At 53.1% G+C, this 20,803-nt stretch overlaps 1 protein-coding gene and 1 non-coding gene across 2 annotated transcripts; both read left to right on the forward strand.

Annotated features, from left to right (window-relative positions):
• Window positions 1-358: 358 nt before the first annotated feature.
• On the forward strand, window positions 359-18,623 carry NARF (nuclear prelamin A recognition factor). Its single transcript, XM_075562430.1, has 12 exons — window positions 359-465; window positions 906-981; window positions 2,419-2,499; window positions 6,523-6,666; window positions 7,308-7,440; window positions 10,548-10,682; window positions 11,421-11,539; window positions 11,999-12,131; window positions 13,293-13,356; window positions 14,358-14,495; window positions 14,684-14,841; window positions 15,387-18,623. The coding sequence occupies exons 1-12, from the start codon at window positions 386-388 to the stop codon at window positions 15,626-15,628; spliced, it is 1,503 nt and encodes a 500-aa protein (XP_075418545.1). The 5' UTR covers window positions 359-385; the 3' UTR covers window positions 15,629-18,623.
• LOC142460679 (U1 spliceosomal RNA) lies at window positions 1,711-1,872 on the forward strand. Its single transcript, XR_012786842.1, has one exon. It is a non-coding gene; the product is annotated as a U1 spliceosomal RNA (small nuclear RNA).
• Window positions 18,624-20,803: the final 2,180 nt, after the last annotated feature.

Genomic DNA, 20,803 nt, shown 5'->3' on the forward strand with positions numbered 1-20,803 from the left:
ATTACTCTTTCCTTCAAGAAGAAGAGTTTCGGCGATGCTCATTTTGAGCTCTTGCAGACTTTGGGAATTTGTGAATTATCATTGAAGTGAATCTTGGACTTACATCTTCCCATCTAGCTCTACTTATCACTTCCGATACAATAGGACAGATTAGTTTGCTCTTCCAATATAAACATGAAACAACCATCATCCTTTTTAAGATGTAAGCAAGCAGTCATCCGTCCTTCGTAAAATTGCCAATATTGAATCTTAACGGAAAATACCAAGGATCTGCCATTGAAAAATGTGCCCTCGTGGTACTGCCTCAGTCCACACGCACCCCGACCAGCGCGCCTGCGCACTGCCCACAAACGCTGAGCAATACTGAGGCCTGAGCGGCGTCTACATGACACGCCTCAGGACGGCGATGGCGGCGGGCAGAAGCAGCGTCACCTCAGCTGAGGAGAGGTGGCATCCCGACACCAGGTGGGCACGGGAAAGTCCGGTTGCGAGTTGCTAGGGCCCCCATGCCGGCCAGACTGGCGTGATTCCCCACGAAACCCCAAGCTGTCGTCCTACAGAAGGGAAGTGAAAACGCCCGCACTGGCAGGCCTGCGGGCCTCGCTGCTTCCGGGCCAGGGTGGACTCACGCTCCGCCCCTACGTGCTTCGATTGGCTCTAGGGCCTGTCATGCCCCTTCTCGATGCTCTCATTGGTGTAGCGGGCTCCGTTTGTGGGTGGAGCCATATCGTGCCTTCGCAAACCTCTATTGGTTTTAGAGATTGCCCCGCCCCATTCCTGCGCTCTCATTGGTCTAAATTATTCCGTGTGAGCGTGAAGCCGCACCGCCCCCGCGCCGGGGGCGAGGACAACAAAGGGCTACGGGCGGCTGTGGTCGTGACCCGAGTCTCCGGTGTTTCCTTCAGGGCCTGGGCTCTACCCTCGCGCCAGTGGCCCGCGCCCCGGGATCTCCAGATGAAGTGTGAGCACTGCACGCGCAAGGTGAGCACCACCTGCTGGGGCTGGGTCGCTGTGAGCGTCCGTTCGTCCGAAGAGGTGACGAGGGTCAGGCTGAAGAGTCAGCCTGTTTGTCCTCGGAAACCTCCAGAGGGTCCCTCCGGAGACAGGGCTGAGGGGTCCAGTCCCCCTGTGAGGGGGTCGGAGGGAGCGGTCGGGGTCAACTCGTTTGTCCTTTGAGGGGCTGGAGGAACAGGTCAGGGTCAATCCGTTTGCCCTGCGAAGGAGTCCTGGGCAGAACCGGAGTCATGGCCGGCCCGTTGGTGAGGGGCCACCCTGATGGGAGAGTTCGGGTTCCTAATAACAGTCCCTGGGAGAAGGGCCTGGGCCCACTCCGCAAGCCACCTTGCACTTAGTGTTTGTTGACTGCTTTGGGATGAATTCTCAGTGTTGTAGGTTTCGGCCTGCTTGTCTGCCCCGTTATAAACTCCTGCCATCTAGTTCTTTCATAGGACAGACTAAAATGTGCCACAGGATGTCCGCGACTCAAAGGGGCAGCAGCCTAATCGGTCTCTCCCCTGACAGGCGGGATTTGAACTGCCAACCTTGCCGTTAGCAGCCCAGCCTTTGACCACAACACTGCTTCCCATACACTTTGAATCAAAGCACAGCAAACCAAAGCCAAATCTCCCACTGTTACCACTCGGGACAATCTTACCAAACACTGTCCTCACTGTGAGGCCAGGGATTTAGTAGTCAAAACTTTGTTTTTGCATACTTTCCTGGCAGGGGAGATACATGATCAGGAAGGTGTTTTTCCCAGGGCGAGGCTCACCCATTGCACTCCGGGTGTGCTGACCTCTGCGATTTCCCCAAATGTGGGAAACTCGACTGCATAATGTGTGGTCGTGGGGGCTGCGTTCGCGCTCTCCCCTGTAAAATAACACCAACTTTGTTTTTGAGGAAGGAGGGCATACTTTTTAGGAAACTTGCTTGTGGTGAGAAAACAGTTACATGCACAAACAGTGCTTGCCTGATGATTTTGCTTTGTTTTTTAGAAAAAAACTGATCATATCATACAGGCTATTCTGTAACTTGTGGCTTTTTTTACTCAACACGATGTGAGATCTTTTCAGAGCCTTGCATGGGGATCTAGGCCATCCTTCCTGATGGCTGCAGCTTTCATAAGTACAGGTGTGCCCAAGTATCCCCAGGGGCATTGCCTTGTTGGTGGAAAGCCACATGTCTTATCATTTGTTGTGATGGCCAACGGAGCAGGTGTCCAGGTAGCCTTAGCAACAGGTACTTTTCTTTAAAAAAAACAAACAACCCTTTTGTTGTGAATTGGAGGTTAACAGAATAGGCACTTTTCATTTCTGTAAAAGAGATTTGTAAACAGACTGAATGATCCAAGGGTATGGTGTTATTTAAGTAGGTACTGTGAGCTGAATGATCGTCAATAGGCTCCCTTGCTTCTTTAAGGAATGCAGTAAGAAAACAAAAACTGACGACCCAGAAAATGCAGTGGTGGCTGCAACGAGTCCGGCCCGGGAAAAGGAAGAAGTGAGTACATTTTACATCAGCCTGGAATTGACTGCCACTGTTGTCTTTCTCTTCTGTGGAAACTCATGTCACTGCTCTCAGATAACCAGAAGTGAAACTGAAGGAGTGAAGAGGGGACTTTCTCAGGGCCTGTTTCATGGAAGCCAATCAGCAGGGTACTTACCCAGGGAAAGGTCTTTCCTAAAGCCCGCCTAGTCAAAGCAAAATGCATTGGAAACAAAGAAAGATGCCACTTTAGTCACTGAATAGTAGTGATGTGATATTTAAATTTCAAACTCTTTTTTTAATGCAGGTTCATTTTTATCAAAAGGAGCTTTCAATGAATAAAATTTAAAGTAATTCAAGATCTTGAATTCTAATAGTAAGACTTTTTTCTTACCGGTTTCTTATTTAATTAAGGTTTTAACCCTCCTCAGCTAGAAGTGATGGCTGTGTTTATGGGTGTGTGTCCTGTGCTGGATACATCATGTGCCTTGGGTTCAGCCCCGCTCAGCCCTAGAAATTTCAGGTAGACCCTGTGGTTATCCTTGCCTTACAGATGGTGGAGACGTGGGGTTGCCCCTTCCAGGAGAAGCGACAGAGGACTGTACAGGGGGACTTCACAAAGTTTGTTGGCAAATGGAATTAAAAGACCATGGAATCCTTCTAAGAATTGTTTTGAAGCCCCCTTGTATTTTCCTTACAGTCCATAACAGATTTTCTCTTAAAGTTTTACTGTCCCAGAATGACATTTGTTCTAATGTCCAGCCCTTCTGGGTCTTTAAAAGGCTCCAGGTTAGAGGGCAAGGAGGCAAGGTCCCTAAAGCCATCCTACAGCAGTGGAGGTGAGGAGAACTGGAACCCTAAAGCTAGTATAGCCCATACATGCAGCAGATCAGGGGCAGCCTCTGGGACAGATATCCAACCCCTGTGCGCCTGACTTCTTATGGGTTGCTCAGGGAGTTGGGTTGGTCCGTCCATGTGGTGAGCGAGATAAGGCTTATACCAGCCCTGAGCTCCTACCTTATCAGCTCGGTAAGTGGAGACTCTGCTTAGAGAAGGGCCAAAGGTGAGAGTTAAGGGTGTGGCTTACTCAGCCCTTACAGGGGTGGTGTGGGGCAGGGGCTGAGGTTCTTTTGGTAGTGGAATTATCAATGGGGGTGTCTGGGGGAGGGGACAGACTTGTGTGGATTGAGGCAGGTGACAGAGCCAGCATGTTTACACTTCCAGGGTCACCCTTGGGGAGTGGCTTTGAAAACCCAGGCAGAGGATGAGGCCTGGTAAGGGACAAATGGTGGTGTGCCAGGGAGGGAGTTCAGTCTGACGCTTATGGACCTGGGTCTGGACAATACCCAAGGGAACAGACTTTAGAGGTTTCCAAGTGGAGGAGGGATAGGACAAGGGAGGGAAGAGAAAGCAATGGGTGTAACTTTCATGGGTGTAAACTTGGGTGACATTAAAGAAGGAGAAATCAAGGAACAAGTGGAGGAATATTGTTGACTTGAGAGTCAAGATAGCATCCAGGTAGAACCACCCACTCGGTGATCCTGTTGTTAAATTAGAAAATTAAGAGATAGGCATGGTAAGCGAGCCTGAGGAAAAAACAATGAACTGAGGGTTCCAGATGGGGAGGAGGTGATGGGGGAAGGAGTGGTGAGCAAACAATGCCATAGACAGGGAAACAACTAGACAATTAAAAGCAACAACGAGGAGGACGTAGAGATCGTGGGGGTGTTGGAGGAACAGCAATCTAGCTGAGGAGAATTACTAAGAGGCAGAAGAAGGGCGAGTGTGATGATGGGACAGGAAAAAGGTACAAGGAAACAGAAAATCTAGGAAACAAAGCTATGGACAGAGGTATAAACATAGGTGTGCACCTATGTAAATATATTAATTCATAAAAATAAAGGTATTGGCCTATATACATATATTTATATGGCAATACATGGAGGAAGTGGACGGACTTGGGGTCTCTGTTCAAGCCCTCCCTTAACGCAAGAACATTTTGTTCTAAAAACCTGGTGTTCTGTGATGCTCATGCTGCCAGCATGATCACTGAAGACAAAATGGGTGCATAAGCAAATGTGACGAAAGCTGGTGGTGCCTGGCTATTAAAAGATATAGCATCTGGGGTCTTAAAGACTTGAAGTTAAACAAACAGCCATCTAGCATAGAAGCAACAGGCCACATGAAAGAAGCATACCAGCCTATGCACGATCATGAAGTGCTGACAGGATCAGGTCACAGGTGCCAGAAGACCCCCCCCTCCAAAAAAAAAACAACAACACACATAGTGTGGAGAATGAGTGGGGTTGGAGCAGAGACCCCAAACCCATCTGTAGACCATAGGATATTCCCTCACAGAAGGGTCACAAGGAAGGGATGAGTCAACCAGGGCCCAGTCTAGCACCGATGAAACACAGTATTCCTCTGGCCCCTTGAGGTTTCCTCACCCCCCACTATCATGACCCTAGTGCTGACTTTCAGTTCTGGCTATACCAGAGCATATACACTGGACACATGAAATCCAGGTCAGATAAACCCCTCAGGAACAGAAATGGGAGTAGTGATGCCAGGAAGATGGGGGAGCAGGGGAAGCTGATCTCAATGATGGATGCGTAATCCCCCTCCTTGCCCCCCTGCCACCGGTGAGATGAACAACAGAAACGTGGGTGAAGGGAGACAACTATCAATGTAAGATACGCAAGCAATAATAATTTATAATTTATCAAGAGGTCACGGGGAGGGAGAGAGAGGGAAAAAGAGAAGTTGATACCAAGGACTCAAGTAGAAAGTAAATGTTTAGAAAATGATGATGGCAACATATATATAAATATGTTTGATACAATTGATGTATAGAATGTTAGCTGTAAGAGTCCCCAGTAAAATGATTTTTTTTTTAATGTAATTTTAAGGATGTTGATCTGGAGCTTGGGAGAGAGGGGGCACCTGGAGTTGGAGATCTGTGAGGTGTGTGGGGCAGGAATGACAGGTGCTTCTCAGGCCAATGGGTACTGAAGCTGAGGCATCTGCTGGAGAGAAAGTTGACACCAAACACCCACAGCACACTTGAGACAAAACTAGTGCAGAATCACGTCCTGCCAAATGGAAGAGATTAGGAAACAAGAGGAGTAAGTGGAAGGAACATGAGTGGGGGTGGGAGCCAGACTTTGACTATGGAAATTTCCATAAGGAAAGGCAGGTGGCAAGGCTGTAGGGTGATGCTGCTGGGCTTAGGGGTGGCTCTGGTATGAGCCCCTCTCTGGGGTGGTTCTGGGACCTTGGTGAAGGTGATGTGCTCCGTTCAGCCGCACACATTTTTTAAGTACCAGTTGGGCCAGGCTCTCCACTTGGACCTGTCCTCCCTTGGGAGCTGGTAGTTCAGCCCCACGCAGAGAGGGAGTGCTGATTAGGGGCCAAGGTGGGGTCAGGAGAGCAGAAAGTGTGCCAGTCAGGAGACATTCTGGTGGGTCAGGGGTCAGAGGCCAGGTATTGATACTGAGCTTTGTGGCAGTGGGGTAAGTGCAATCATTCTTCACCGAGACAGGAGGCGGGGCAGAGAGCTTAGAAGACTTGATGGCCAGAGCTCTTGGCTACCATGTGTGCATCTAGAGCCAGCAGTGAGCTGTGTGAGTGGATAGCTGGGGTGGGAAATGTATGCAGGACGCCCCAAGATTCGGAGTGGCAGGAAGCGAAAGGCATCCTCTGGCTGGCTCTGCGGGTTTCAGGGAGGAAGGTCGAGTCAGCTCAGTTTAGGCTGTCAGTCCCAGGAATGGGATTTTTCTGTCCAGTGCTGGTGCTGAGCCCTGCTGCCCACCCTCGATGTCTGCATGGGATTGGCCAGTATCACCACAGGCTGCACGCTGTTTGGAGAAGACTGTGCCTTCTCAGCACCCAGCCACTTGAGTGCTGTCTCAGCTCTCCCTCCGGTCTCTGCTGGCGGTTTTACATATTGTGCTTTTTGGGGGCCAATCTTCCTAAAGATGCCAATTTTAAAGACCTGTGGTTGAGAAATCAGGGCAAAACGTTGTCCTTCTTTTGTAGAAGGGAGAATTCCATAAGTTGGCTGATGCCAAAATATTTCTGAGTGACTGCCTGGCATGCGACAGCTGCATGACTGCAGAGGAGGGGGTCCGGGTTTCCCAGCAGAACGCCAAGGACTTCTTCCGGGTTCTGAACCTCAATAAGGTAGGTGGGCATTGCGGACAGTCGCAGAGGGGTGAGTGAAGCCTCTGCAGTGTCTGGGGAGTGAGAAGTGCCCGCATGTGAGGCTGTGTGTGTGTGGCATCTGTGAGTGCTTGCATGTGAGGGGAATGAGTGTGTTTGAGAGAGAGATGAGTGTCTCCATGTGAGTGAGGAGTGGGAAAGGGGTGTTGGGAACAAGGGGTGCGTGGAGGTGTGAGTGCTTGTTTGAACAAAGTGTGTGTGTGCTTGTGAATGTGCATAAGCAAAAGGTGCAGGTGTGGAGGCGTTTGGGCCCTTAGCCCTCTTGTTTCATAGCATCATCTGAATATGTGTCTGTGTGTGTGGCGGTGAGCATTTCAACCATGGTTGGGTCAGCTAAGTTGTTCATGGTCAATGGTAATAGTTTATATTTTCCTCCAGGTCTTCAACAGTCAGCAATAACTGTATTGTTCTAAACTCCCAAAATCTTGGACCTGCAGTTTTCCCCTGTTTTTACTCCTGAGAGTTGTTTTCCCCCCCCATAATTACACTTGCCAGCATTCGTCTCCTACTGATCTTTTCACAAAACACCTGGGAGGTCTTTTGTCTCGGGGCTCTCAGGAAGGGGCTGACTACTTTCACCAGGTCCTCTCTTTGCCATTTAGAAATGCGATACCTCGAAGCACAGAGTGCTGGCAGTGTCCTTGTGCCCTCAGTCTCTGCCTTATTTTGCTGCTAAATTCAACCTCAGTGTGACTGATGCTTCCAGAAGACTCAGTGGCTTCCTCAAAAGTCTGGGTGAGTGGATTTCGGGTGTTTCAGGAATTTGTAACTATTATTTCTCTCTCAGGTGCATGTCTGCAGGGCCCATGGCGGAGATATAGTCCATGGGAGCCTGGCTTGTCTTGTAAAGGAGCCAGCTCTGTACTGCTCCACTCCCTCTCCACCTCAGGCACGCAGATTGGTGTGGGGGTGGGGGTGTAAGAAGAGTCGGAAATGATTGCCTGCCACCTGGTTTCCCAAGATGCTCTTTGCGGAGCTGGAAACTTCGGGATTTGCTAGTGATCACTTTAGTGAAACCCAGAAGTCAGTGGGATCCAGAAGCTCAGGTGTGAACTTGGAAACAGGGAGGGCTGGAGCAGATGTCAGAATTCTGCTGCTTTTCTGATTTTGTGAAATGACTGGCTCTCATGCTCTCCTTTTCCTAGACTGAGTTTTTTATTGTGCATATGACAAAACATTTGCATATGACAAAACATTTGCATATGACAAAACATTTGCATATGACAAAACATTTGTAAAAATTCAGTATTTTTATGTGTATAATTCATAATTACATTCGTCACATTGGACATCTCACTGTCCTTTTTTTTGCTAAACTGCTTGACCCTTACTTTTAGGCTATTTTTATTTACTTCGTTACTTACTTGTGAATTGGATGTAAGTTTACAAAGTAGATCGGGTTTCAATTCCATAATTGATACGCATCTTGTTTTCATGTCTTTGGTTACAGTCCCCACAATACAATATGGCTGGGCATTGATGTCTTTAGAATGAGTAACACAGACTAGCCCCAAGGGGGCGCCCTGGGGCGCAGTGGTTACTTTTTGGGCTGGAACCCATAAGGTCTGCAGTTCAAAACCACCAGACACTCCTCAGGAGAACTATAAGCTTTCTACTCCCGTTAACAGTTACGATCTTGGAAACTCACGGGGGCAGTTCTATCCTGTCCTGTAAGGTCACTATGAGTTGGCATTGACTTGATGGCAGTCAGTTTGTTTTTGGATTGAAGCCCAAGGGGATGTGGGGATTAAAGATAACTATCTCAAATACCCAACTCCTCTAGGGTGCTGTTCTCTATTTCTTCCCACTCCTCCCTTAAGTATATTCCCTCATGTCCCTGAGTTTTATAATTTGCTGCAAGATCCCATAGAAATTCACGGAATTTTAAGGACGTATTTCACATGGTGGTAGCTGTTCAGTCCTAAATCCAAAGGTCAGGCAGAGGCGAGCCAAATGCAGGAGCTAGAGCCAGAAACCAACAATGTCAAAAAGTCGCAGCAGGTCTTCTTGGCTTCTGCCAAAGCTCAGTCAGGAAACAAGAGATGTGGCTTTCCAGGTGACGAGATGTGGAAGAATGACACAGTGGTCTCATCATGTAGACTCCATATATCTATTAGGTCATATCCTCTGGTAAAGAGGTCTTAAAAATGCCCCCAACGAAATGGAGTGGTTTGCTTTACCCCTTCTACTAAAGACAAACAAGAAAACTCTCATCCAGTCAGTTCTAAATCGTGGCGACCCGATAGTACAAAGTAGAACTTCCTTATGTATTTCTGAGACTGGGACTTTCTACAGGGCAGGAAGCTCCTCTTTCTCCTACGGAGCGGTTGGTGGTTTGAAACCCTCTGCCACCTGTCTGCTAGTGGAGAGAACACCCTCCAAAGAGGGCTTCTAGACACAGACATAGGCTCCAGAACGCTGCATTGTGTAGCATTACGGTGAGAAGGGCCATATTAATTGACCACAGTCAGTCACTTTTCCCAAGTTCGCCCTGTGTATTTCCTGGTTCCAGTTTTCTTTTTCTAACCGCTGCGAATTTTGTCCTGAGGTGAATGATGCCCTTTTGATTGCAAATGGTTGATTATTCTAAGAAGTGGGGACCTCCCTAGTGTTGTTTCCCTTGGAGCTAGCTGTCTGTTGTGTGGCTGAAAGTTGAGCCAAGGGCTTGAGTTCATTCCTAGAATTGAAGGGTGGCAAAGGTGCAAGGGTGCCACCAGTCTCTCCAACCAGCAAGCCTGGTCTTTTTTTCTTTATGATTTTGAGATTTTTTCCCATATTTTTCTCCTCCTCTCTCTATGACCTTCTAATGGGATCCCTTTCAGAGCAGCTGGTGGCGGTAGCCAGGCGCCATCTAATTCTTCTGTCCTCCGGGTGGGGCAGACTGGTGTTTGTGTGGTCTCTGAGACCAATGGACTAATTATTTCCAAATTATTTCCACGTATCTTGAATTTTCTCCGTGTTTCTTTACTCTGGAGGGAAGGACCAGCAGTCGACCTTAGATGGTTACTCCTCCATGCCCCTTTCTGAGTGCGGCTGAGCTGAAGGTGTGCATCCAGCGGAGGCAGTGTGGCTGGGGCTCAGTGTATGCAATCTACACAGGAGAACTTAGGCACTTAGCCAGAGGAGGGCTTTTCTGACCCAGTGACTTTTCTGAGACTTACGTACTGAAATGAAGGAACAAAGGTAAACGACTCCTGAGAAGAGGCTTCTAAGAGCAGACCCTGCGTCTGTAGGGCCAGCCCACAGCTGCGTCAGATGGCGAGGAGGTTAGATCCTGAGACCTACCTACTTTAACTTACGGCTCAAGCTGTCAAAAAGGTGGCCTGAAGTCTTCATGGTGAAAGGCCCTGGTGTGTGGGGCTAGGGTGGGGAACGGTGGCATGGGGCAGTGGTATTAAAAACATGAAAGAATTTCAAAAAGTGCTTGGAAGGATGCTTCTATCTTTTCATTTTTCATGAAGTTTTTGAAGCCCTCTCATATATAATTAAATATTTTAGGCAATAAGGGCAGTGAGCACGCACTGGCTATGGAAGCAGCTGCGGCCAGGAGAGAACGAAGACACTGACATGCTCACAGAGGGCCTGGTGCCATGTGGGCAGAGTGTTTGCTGAGCACAAGGAGACCCACTAGTGCCCACTTGTGCTTGCCTGCATGCCCCGTTAGCACTGGTTGCCTTGTGCTTACCCGTCTGTGGGGAATAGTGTCACATCCATTTCAACACGCCTTGCTCAGGGGAAATGGTTCCCTCCAGATGCGTAGATAGGCACGAGAAGCCTTGTGGACTGCACACGTGGTTGTGGGGACCGAATGGGGGCAGGAAGCTGACCGACCTCTCCCTCAGGGGTGCACTACGTGTTCGTCACGACCGTTGCTGCTGACTTCAGCATCCTGGAGAGCCAGAAGGAGTTTGTGCGGCGCTACCAGCAGCACAGTGAGGATGAGCGGGCGCTGCCCATGCTGACCTCGGCCTGTCCCGGTAAGTCCAGCACCTGGCACACAGCACATGGGGGCGGGCGGGGGCCCTCACATTGACCCCGTGGTTCTGATTTGTTCTGTGTCACTGACTCATTAGCAGTGTCAACTTGGGGGTGAGGTAGCATCTGAGTTTTAATGATTTTGTTGATTGACTTTTCTGAAGTTTCTAAGGTAAACATCATATTTCAAAACCTGTTTTTTCTGAGAAGTTAAATATTTCAAAACCTCCACAGAAGAAGAGCTGAGAGTTCAGCAAGCGCTGTGTGCCCTGAAGTTAGTTAGGGGTCATGCAGCTGGCCAGCAGGGAGCCGCAGTCTCAGCCAGCGCCGCTTGTTCGTGTCCCTGTGAAGAGTGGGCTGCTGAGGTGTGGGGAGGACTTGCCACAGGCATTTCCATTCCACAAGAGCAGGAAAATGGGGTTGTGGATGTTTAAAGAATAGAGGGTGCCCCCAGAGATGGCATTTGGCTCTGCGTGGCCAGGTCCCGGGGTGAGGGGACTGTGCTGCCGACAGCCCCACTGCAGGGTCTGCTCACGGCCATCCTCACTTCAGCCGCCCCCACGCCCACCCTGGTTTCCATTTGTTCTGACGTCACTGTCGTGCTCCACTCACGGCTGGATAGATAGCGGCAGTGCCATGCCTCCACCAAGGACAGCCTGGCCACCCTGCACAGCACAGGACCGGGGGTGGGGCGAGGGTGACTGGGGAGTGGTGCCCTGGAACCCATTCTGTCTCCCCAGGTTGGGTCCGGTACGCTGAGCGGGTGCTGGGGAGCCCCATCACCCCCCACCTCTGCACTGCCAAGTCTCCCCAGCAGATCATGGGCTCACTGGTGAAGGACTACTTCGCCAGACAGCAGGTAGATGGTCCTCTTCCTCATCCGGGGTCAGGCCGGGCCCTCAGCTGCGCAGGCACTATGGAGGGGGCAACCTGACTGTCCAGAGAGGGAGCGGGGAGCCCACGGACACTCCAGGGCTCGCTCAACTTTGTCCTTCTTGGCCCTGCCGCCCAGGGGGTTATGGCTTCAGGGCAGAGGTGGCTGCCACAGGGAAGGTGGCTGGGGCGTGTCAACTGGCCATAAGCCCCGTGGTGGGGGCACACGCCATTACTGGGCCTTTCTTCACATCTGACTGCCGCGGCAGCAGACTCCCAGGAGGTCCAGGCCCAGCTCCTTGGTTCTTCCGAGACTGCAGTGCCCTGAGTGCCCGATGCTGCCAGGGCAGCCCTAGAGACCTGCTCCGCCACCGGCACGCAGAGCTGAGCGGGAGCCACGGGCACCCATCTGCAGCCATCCGAATCCCTGGCGCTTTCTCCTCAGAACCTCTCTCCTGATAAAATCTTCCATGTCATCGTGGGTCCCTGCTATGACAGGAAGCTGGAAGCTCTACGAGAGGACGTCCACGGTGTGGGCTCAGGCACCGCGCAGGGTGTGGACTGCGTGCTGACGTCAGGTGAGCATACCCTGTGCCCTCTGCCTTCCTCCGGAGGAGTCGCGCTGTGGCTGTTCCCCAGAGACCCCTCGGGAATGACTGCAGAGGGCCTCCTTTTATAACAAACCCACGAGCCCACGTGAGGAAGCAAGCAGGAGGTGCCACAGCAGCATTGCGCTGACAGCAGCACCGGTGGCCCACGGTGGGGGCAGCCGTGAGCACCTGCTGTGGGGCCTGGGCACGGTTGGGGTGGACACACTGCCCTGAAGGTTCCACGAGCTGTGCCAAGCCGGGGCAGGGGCTCTACTTGAAACAACGGCGAATGCAGGTCCCACAGGCGGTGTCACTAGTGGCAGCTTGGCTTTCCCTCAGCAGGCCGTGGCCCTGCCCTGGCCCTGTGGGACAGCGGCCCTCCCTCAGCAGGAGAGCCTGTGCCCCCGGAGGGTGCTGTGGCCATCCCTCATCCTGCAAACCTGAGACTGCACGACAGGTGTTCTGAGTGCAGGACCTGAGCAGACTCGGTGGGGACACGCTGCGACCCCTGCCCCTGCCCCTGGGCCTGCTGGGACTGTTCTTGCGGTTGCTTTCTTTCTTAGTCATTTTACTGGGGGCTCTGACAGCTCTTCCCACAATCCTTCCTTCCGTCGTGTCAAGTACATTTGTACATAGGTTGCCATCATCCTTTTCAAAACATTTTCTACTTGAGCCCTTGGTATCACTACTCATTCTTCCCCCTCCCCCCCATGAACCTTTGATAATCTGTAAATTACTATTATTATTTTCATCTCTTAGCCATCCGCTGTCTGTTGTCCCCCGCCCTGGGTGGGGGAGCCTAGACGTCGACTACTACAATCAGTTCCAGTTTCTCCTCACACCGGGGCAGGCGTTTTCTGCCTAGGCTTCTGCAGGTCTTGCAGAGACAGGCCTCCGGTGTGTGGGTGGGCTGTGCGGTGGGTTAAGAAAGCCCAGCCCCTCGGAGGGAGAAAGAAAGGTTTTCCACTCCCTAAAGAGCTTCAGCTTCAGAAACCCACACAGCAGTTCTGCCCGGGAATTGATGCGATGACAGCGAGGCGCTTGCCCACCCTCGCTGAGTGACCACAGCCACCCTGCTTGCCGAGTTATTTCCCCTGAGTGTCCTGCCCAATGGGGCTCACGGTGCCTGTGCATCTTGTCTGCCTCCAGGTGAGCTCCTGCACATGATGGAGCAGAGTGACCTCACTGTGAAGGATGCAGCTGTGGACACACTGTAAGTGTCTTCTGGGGAAGGATTCTGTGTGAGTGTGGCCAGTGTCATGCCCGTGCCCATGTCCTGTGGGGGGGCCCGGGCATTTGTCACTGCCAGCTCCACCCAAACCCTGCCATCCTCTCAGGTGTATGAGTCAGATAAGGGTGGGCAGGTGGCCTGATGGCTTCCATGATGTGTTGGCCACACTTCCCAGCAGAGGGAGGGGAAGGGGCAGGACCGTGTCTGCCCTGACACACTCCCCTACTGATCCTATCAGCTCCTCGCAGTGGGGCCCAGGCTGCTGGCTGGGGACCTCTCAGTGGTGAGGGTGCTGTGTGTCCCACTCGTGGGAGGAGGGGGCTGAGGTGCCAGGGATGCCAGCAAAGAAGATGCCTGTTGAGTTGCCCTTAAGTTCCTGATGTCCCCTCCGAGTTCTGGGCTTCTCAGAGGACGTGTCCCCGCCAGGGGCAAGGTCTCCCAGGAGGACTTCCTGCTGTGCTGTGTCCCAGATGCCACTGCCTCTCCCAGCCCTGGCCCTCTGAACTTGTTGCCAGGCAACCTTGTTGACACAGTCTCCCCACCCACCCCGCCCTTGCCTTTCATTCCTTGGCTCCCTCCCGAGGGGTCAACACTCACTGGTCCTCTGCCACCCATGTGCTGGGACATGCATGCTTGTAGGGGAGTAGCTGGGATGAGCTACTGTTAGAACTGGGCTGGTCCTGTCCCGCTTCGGAAGCCACATGGCACACAGGCCTGTGGCCCCAGGTCAGTCATCACTGACAGACTGTACAGCCCCTGTAGCCCGCCACGCCCCTGAAGTGCTGAAGTGCTGGGCTTGAGAGCCTGACCAGCCTCGCACCCTGCGGCACGCAGGAGGCCTGTCATCCTGACCCGTGGCCCGAGGGGCGCGCCAGATAAGCTGAGGAACCCGAGCTGCCGGGTTGGTAAAGCGCTCACAGCTGGCAGACCTGTGCTCTCCGCCCGGCTGCCTGGTCTCATGCTGGCCCTCTCTCTGCCCTGAGGTTCCGAGACCTGACTGAGGGAGAGGTCCAGCGCCACGAGGGAGCTGGCTCGGACGGGTACCTGGTCCACGTCTTCCGACACGCGGCCAAGGAGCTATTTGGCGAGGACGTGGAGAAGGTCACCTACCGAGCCCTGAGGTGCGAGGGGAACAGGGTCCTGGGGGCGCGGCTGCTGCGGCCAGAAGCTTTCTGAGACACCCTGTGTGCCCGCCACCCGTGGCTGCCTCACTTGTTTGTAGTTGTCACTGAGCGCAAAGGGCCTTTTTTGTCTCCCCACAGGCTTCTCCTGCTGCCACACTCCGTAACCCCTGTCATTGGTATTCCAGAAACAAAGACCTCCAGGAGGTCACCCTGGAGAAAGACGGGGAAGTGGTGCTGCGCTTTGCCGCCGCCTGCGGCTTCCGGAACGTGCAGAACGTGGTCCTGAAGCTGAAGAAGGGCAGACTCCCCTACCACTTTGTGGAGGTCCTGGCGTGTCCCGGAGGTGAGCGAGGGACAGGGTGGGGCCTCAGCAGGAGGAGGTGGCATGCCATTGGGACCACCAGAATAGGTGAAAAATCAGTCAAGCAGTGTGGCTGGAGGGAGGAGTCAAAGCAGAGGGGTGAGGAGGCTGGGCTCTGGACCCAGTGATGGATGGGTCCCTTAGATGTGACCAGTGTGTATTCTAAGACATCCCCTGCAGTTCCTGCAAACTGGATGAGGGAGCAGGAGGTGCTGAGGCCTTGCTGGGTGGAGTAGGTGGTCGTCGTGTTGGCAAGGGGAGGCCCGAGGCTAAGGGAGAGCCCATGTCCAGGTTGCAAGCTGATCCTCTGCCCAGATGGGAGGCTGTGGTAACAGGGTTTCACTGGCCCCACATGCATGGCCAGACCGTTGGGGATCTTGGTCCAGGACACTAGCCACTCTCCAGAGTCACACACAACCAGCAGGGCCACCTCTGTGCTGCGGGCTCCCTCCGCCTCCTGCTCCAGACCCATTTATCCCTGAAGTGACACCCCCCCCCTAAAGCCACCCTCCCCATGTGTGTTCCAGGGTGCTTGCATGGCAGAGGCCAGGCCCGGGCTGAGGACGGGCATGCGGACAAGGCGCTGTTGCAGCAGATGGAAGGCATCTACGCGGAGGTCCCCACTCGGCCTCCGGAGGCCAGCGCACAGGTGCGGACGCTCTACCAGGAGTGGCTGCACGGGGCCGACCCCCCAAGGGTGCAGGAAGCACTGCACACTTCCTTCCCCAGCGCTGGGCTCGCCACCAGCAGCTTAGACATCAAGTGGTAGAAGAGGCAGCACAGGGGCCAGGGCCTGGAAACCTGGAGATGCTCCCCCGGGCTTAGTTCTGCTCCTTCCTTTGATGGGCACAGTCCTCTCACTTCCACTGCCCGCCTTACCTGAGGCCCCTCACCCGTTTATTGATGTGGTGCTATTTTCATGACAGGCAGGACATTGGAGTGGAGACGGTGCCTGATGTGAGTGGCCTCACCCTCAGACTGTGATAGAACCCCAAAGAAAAGAACAGAGGCAGGCTAGTGTTTTAGGTCTAAAAATAAATCCAAACCATGTCTTTGGGAGAACTGACACCCACACCCCCACCCCCAGGTCTGGCTCATGTGTTTCAAGGTCATCTGAGGCAGAAACGAAGGCGGGCAGGCTATGGCCCCTGGCTGACTTGGGACCTGTGGGGTGGCCTGGGCTGCCCAGTGGTGGCTGTGCCTGCCTGGCTTGTCCCATCCTGAGACTCCAGGTTTTGCTATTTATGTTCCCCTTATAAAGATATTTGTTGAGAACATGGAGCAAGTCACCAGCCTGTTGGGAGTCCAGGGCTTCACACTGAAGCCCTCCGGCCTGCCATGTACAGTACCTTTTACATCCACTCTCACCTGAACCCGAGCAAGGTGGAAATACCTGTGGTGTCCTGATCCAGCAACGAACCGGAGATGAGCCAGGAGTTCTTTCCAAGCCCAGACAACCTGGTGCAGTATTGGTTCAAGGCGGGGGCCGAGTCTGAGGGCCCAGCCCTGATACCAGGTGAGAAGGCTTGCCTGACCACCTCCCTGCAGGTGTGAGCCCACTGGGAAGGAGTGGGTAGGCAGGGAAAGGAGAGCTGGCCGACCAGCCCCAGGAAGTCAGGAGCAGGAACAGGCTAATGAAGGGCTGGAGTCAGCCCTTGTTGAATCCGCCTGTGATGTGTGGGCAGTCTATAACCAGACCTCGTGCTGATTTGTGAGCACTTGGGTTTCCCAACAGGGCAGTGGCATTCTTCCATCCCTCCGAGTAATTAAAGCCTCAGCTGACAGGGTCACCTTCATCCCATCTGATGTCACACCTGTAGACCTGTCTGTTGGGAACCAGGTAGATTGTGTTGAATTGTACACTCAGTTTTTGCTTTCAATCTACATACGATCGGGTGTTCACCCCTGAATAACTGATCATGGAATAAAGCCTTGAAGAGGAGCTTATCTGCTTGTGCAGAGCTGACAACAGATTCTGCAGCCAAGTGGCAACTGGGTGTCACAGGGAGGGACCTGCCTTCCGAGTCCCCACAACCCTCCCGAGCCACTGCCTGCCCCAGCGTGCCACTCCCAGGACACGTTCAGCTGCCGTACTGCTCCAGGCCCAAGCACTGGAGGGCTGACCTTGACCGATGCAAACACTACCACCTGCCAGCCATCGTGAAGACACTGACTTCATGGCTGGAGCAGGCCCTCGTCAGCTGCGAACCTTCACAGCCATTGCTGGAGTCGGGGGTTGGGCCTCATCCGTGGTGTCCTGGCCATGAGTGGACTCCGGCCTCGGTTGTGGGACCAGGGCACAGCCTTCCTGCAAGCTCCTGCAGCTGGCACCTGCTGAGGGCAGCGTCATGTCTGCCTGTGGCCTCCCTGTTTGCCTAAAGCTCAGCAAGTGCAGCCCCTGGGTGCTTGGCCACACCATCCTGTTGCCCCACAGCTGGGGGCACCCATGTTCCCATGTGTTAGACAAGAAAATCCAGCCCAGACAGCTGCTCAGCCAACACAGGGGCCCCCTTAGCCCCAAATCTGCCTTCCCAGCCACCTCTCAGGTCGCTGAGTGGAAAGTGACTTAACTGCCAGTGAGTTTGTGAGGTTTTCCTCAGAAGCAGTTGACTTGCTCCCCAATCCATAACCCCCACTGGGGGCATTCCTCAACCCAGAAACTCCCTTAGGCCCAGTTCTAAATGATTGCCAAGTGCCCTTGGGAAGAAGTGGTGCTCTGGCAGAAGGAAGTCATGTTTTAGATGGAAATACAGTAAAAACTGCGGGGTTCAGTGATCTGGACAACCATGCTCACTTGTGGTGCTCAGTCAGCACTGCCCATTCACTGTTGGAGGACAGTGCTGGTGGGCGGGTCCCAGCAGCAGCACTGATAAGGTAGCTGGGAAAGATCTGTGTGGAAGAAAAGGAAAGATCCAGGAGAGGCTATACTGAGACTTGAACTCAGGCCACTGGATTCCAGAGTACTAACCATTACACCACAGAGCTGTGCAACGCCAAACTCCACCACAGGGTGTCATCAACCCGAGTGCCCTTGGGGAAGGGGTTACGATGCAGCTCCAATCCCTGAGCTGCAGGCTTAGGATAAGATGCAGAAGCAAAGCAAGGACAGGTTCCACTGAGATTTGAACTCATCACTGGATTCAGAGTGCTAACCATTACACCATGGAACCAACCACTGGAGTGTTTGCTGTCTTCTGCTCCTTGATGAGAACCCAGACAGGGCGCCGGTTTCTTGGGGCGTCCATTGGCCCCAGTGCTGGTAGACAAGAGTTCTGACTCTGATGGTCCGTCCACAGCCAAAGGGCACCTTGTGGTAGAATGATCAGGATAGCCCATAGCTGGCCAGAACCCAGCAAGGGGGCACGGTGATGCCCACTTCTAACTCCTGAGTTTCTTCAACTTCTTACTGAGGGAAATCCTCTGGATTCATGACTAATACTCTACTGTTAAAAAGCAAACTAACTGGTAGTGGTTCAATCAAAACAAAGAAACCAAGATTTACTGCCCTAGTATCCGTACTCCTGGCTGATGGCAGCAGTGCTGCCTCCCAGTGGTTAGGGAAGGAAGGACATCTGGTTCTCCCACCCCTTGCAGTGAAGCTTCACTATCGTGAATAAAGGACCCCTTAATGCCGCTGCTGTGCTGGCAACCACAGTCCAGTCAGGAGCAGCTTCTCCCGCACAAAGCTGCTGAATGGGAGCACATCAGTACAATCCCTCGTTTGCAGAGCCCTATAAACTATTCCCCCAAGAACATAAATCCTTGGGCAGAGAGCGTTTTAGCCAGTGTTGTCTTTTAAGGTAGAGAGACAGTGGCCTGCAGCTGGGAGCTGCAAGGAGGGGACGGTAGTGAATTTTAGGGATTATACTATGGGCGGGGCTAAAGGAAGCCTATGCAGAGGGTGCCAGCCTGAGCCCTGGAAGAGGCACAGCAGGGAATTCCACTCCCCCAGGCTCTGGAGAGAGCTTCCAACTGGGCCTGGATTCCTTTGAGAAGGACAGCATGTGGAGAATGCCTCCCAGCCTCTCTCACCAGAGTCCAGTCTCCTGCCAGAGTCTCCAAGGGCCACAGCAACGAGTCATGTGCTCTTGCCCCCTGGGGTCTGGTGGCAGGTGTGGCTGGCAGGTAAATGATGTTCAGCAAACTAGGAAGCCTCTGTAACCCAGGTGTAAGACCACAACTGCCCAAGGCGGGGAGGGAGGAGGAGGAGAATCTAAAGTGAAGGCCTAGACAAAGTTGGTGGGTGACAGGGATGTCTTGCTGGTGGCACACCCAACAGGGCACAAGGCCAGCGATCACCAAGCTGACTGGTCGCTACCGCGGGGGGGAAGGGGACGGAGGAGGCCCGGAAGAGCTCCCACAGGGCTGGCCTGTGAGCCTCAACTGTCACTGCTGGGGTCTAAGGAGATCTTGAGTCTGATCAATTCAGCATTCTTAGAGGTGAAAAGTGGCCACTAGGAGACACTGTGGGAACTCCCATGAGCAGTGTGCCGGGGGACCCTCGGTGGCTGAGACAAGGAAATGCCATCACTCTTGGCAGCAGCTTGTAGTCTGGCCAGACTGTCAGAGAGCTGGTGAGGCTGGGTGATTTGGTGTGCGGATGGACTTCCTGGGGCAGGCCGAGTTTGAGGACATGCATGCCCCACAGGGAAGGAGGCTCACTTGCTCACACTCTCTCCACCTTACTCTCCTGAAGCTGCTATAACAAATCAAGCGAGCAGCCAAAAGGAGCACAGGTTAATGCCAGCCCCAGGCCAAGGCTCTCTGCCAGCTCTCGAAGAAAGTCCTGGTCTCTCATTTCTGTTCCTTGGGGATGGCCATGTGGCATATCGCCTGTTCCTTCATTTCTGCTGGACTGCTTGGCCTGATGCTAGATCTGCCCCATGATGGCTCTGAAGAGATTGATTTAAGTTGTACCTTACATTAATGAGGCCTGTTAACATAACAGAGCCCTGGTGGCATTGTGTTTGTGTGCTGGGCTTTGATCTGCATGGTTGGCAATTCAAAATCACCAGCGACTCTGCAGGAGAAAGATGGGGCTTTCTACTGCCGACAGTGTCAGTATTGGAAGCCCACAGGGGGAGTCACTCTGAGTGAACATTGACTTGTTTAGTATTAACAATGGGCAGCTCACTCAATGCTATCAAGTAGATTCTGATTGACAGTGACCCCATAAACCTGACCCGCTGCCAACACGCTGACCCTGACTCACAGCCTCTAAATGGGACTGAGTAGAGCTGCTCCTGTGGGCTTCTGAGGCTGTAAACCTTAATGGGCGCAGAACAGCCTTATCTGTCTCCTACTGAGCAGCTGGAGGGCGTAAACTACCAGCCTGTCCATTCGCAGTCCAATGCTTAGCCCAACACATACTCAGGGTACTTTTCAACCCCAATCTCCCCGGGCCCTTAATGAAGGCTCCCAATCAGGTGGCCAAGGAAGTTGACAGGTGCTGGTCAGACTCTCCAGCCACCACAGTGGTGTTAGTGTAATCTACATGGCCACAGGGACAGACGAGATCACCACGCTAGGCTCAGCAACACAGGACTCCCTGCTTCCCTCACGAAGGCTGCCCTGGCTGCAGCTCTTGCTAAAGTTCCCAGTGATACCGACAGTCAGTCCCAGCAACGGAAGGGGTGGAGGGGTGCTGGCAGGAGGTGGCTTTCATTGAAACCACACTACAGGAGAGGTGGAGGGTTGGACTGACGAGCTCCCTGCTTCTCTCGGCATCCATGGTGTAATGCTGCTTCCGGGCACAGTGGCAGCAACGGGCAGTGGGCTTGTGGTGGCAGGAAGCCATTTTCCTTTGTAGCGCCTCCCTGTCCAGGCAGAGATGTTAGCGCCCATTTCAGAGCTCCTGCCACGTGTAACCAAAGTGCACCCTCATCGACGGTGTCCTGATTTCCAGCCCCAACGCAATGGCAACCTTTGAGACCCGATCACAGCT

The sequence above is a fragment of the Tenrec ecaudatus genome, chromosome 10, assembly GCF_050624435.1.
Source record: "Tenrec ecaudatus isolate mTenEca1 chromosome 10, mTenEca1.hap1, whole genome shotgun sequence".
NCBI lineage: Eukaryota > Metazoa > Chordata > Mammalia > Afrosoricida > Tenrecidae > Tenrec > Tenrec ecaudatus.

Coding starts and splice junctions, on each gene's coding strand:
- NARF (XM_075562430.1), top strand. CDS start 386: ATGACACGCCTCAGGACGGCGATGGCGGCGGGCAGAAGCAGCGTCACC. Junction 12,132..13,292: donor GGACTGCGTGCTGACGTCAG/GTGAGCATACCC, acceptor GTCTGCCTCCAG/GTGAGCTCCTGCACATGATG. Junction 14,496..14,683: donor GTCACCTACCGAGCCCTGAG/GTGCGAGGGGAA, acceptor TTGGTATTCCAG/AAACAAAGACCTCCAGGAGG.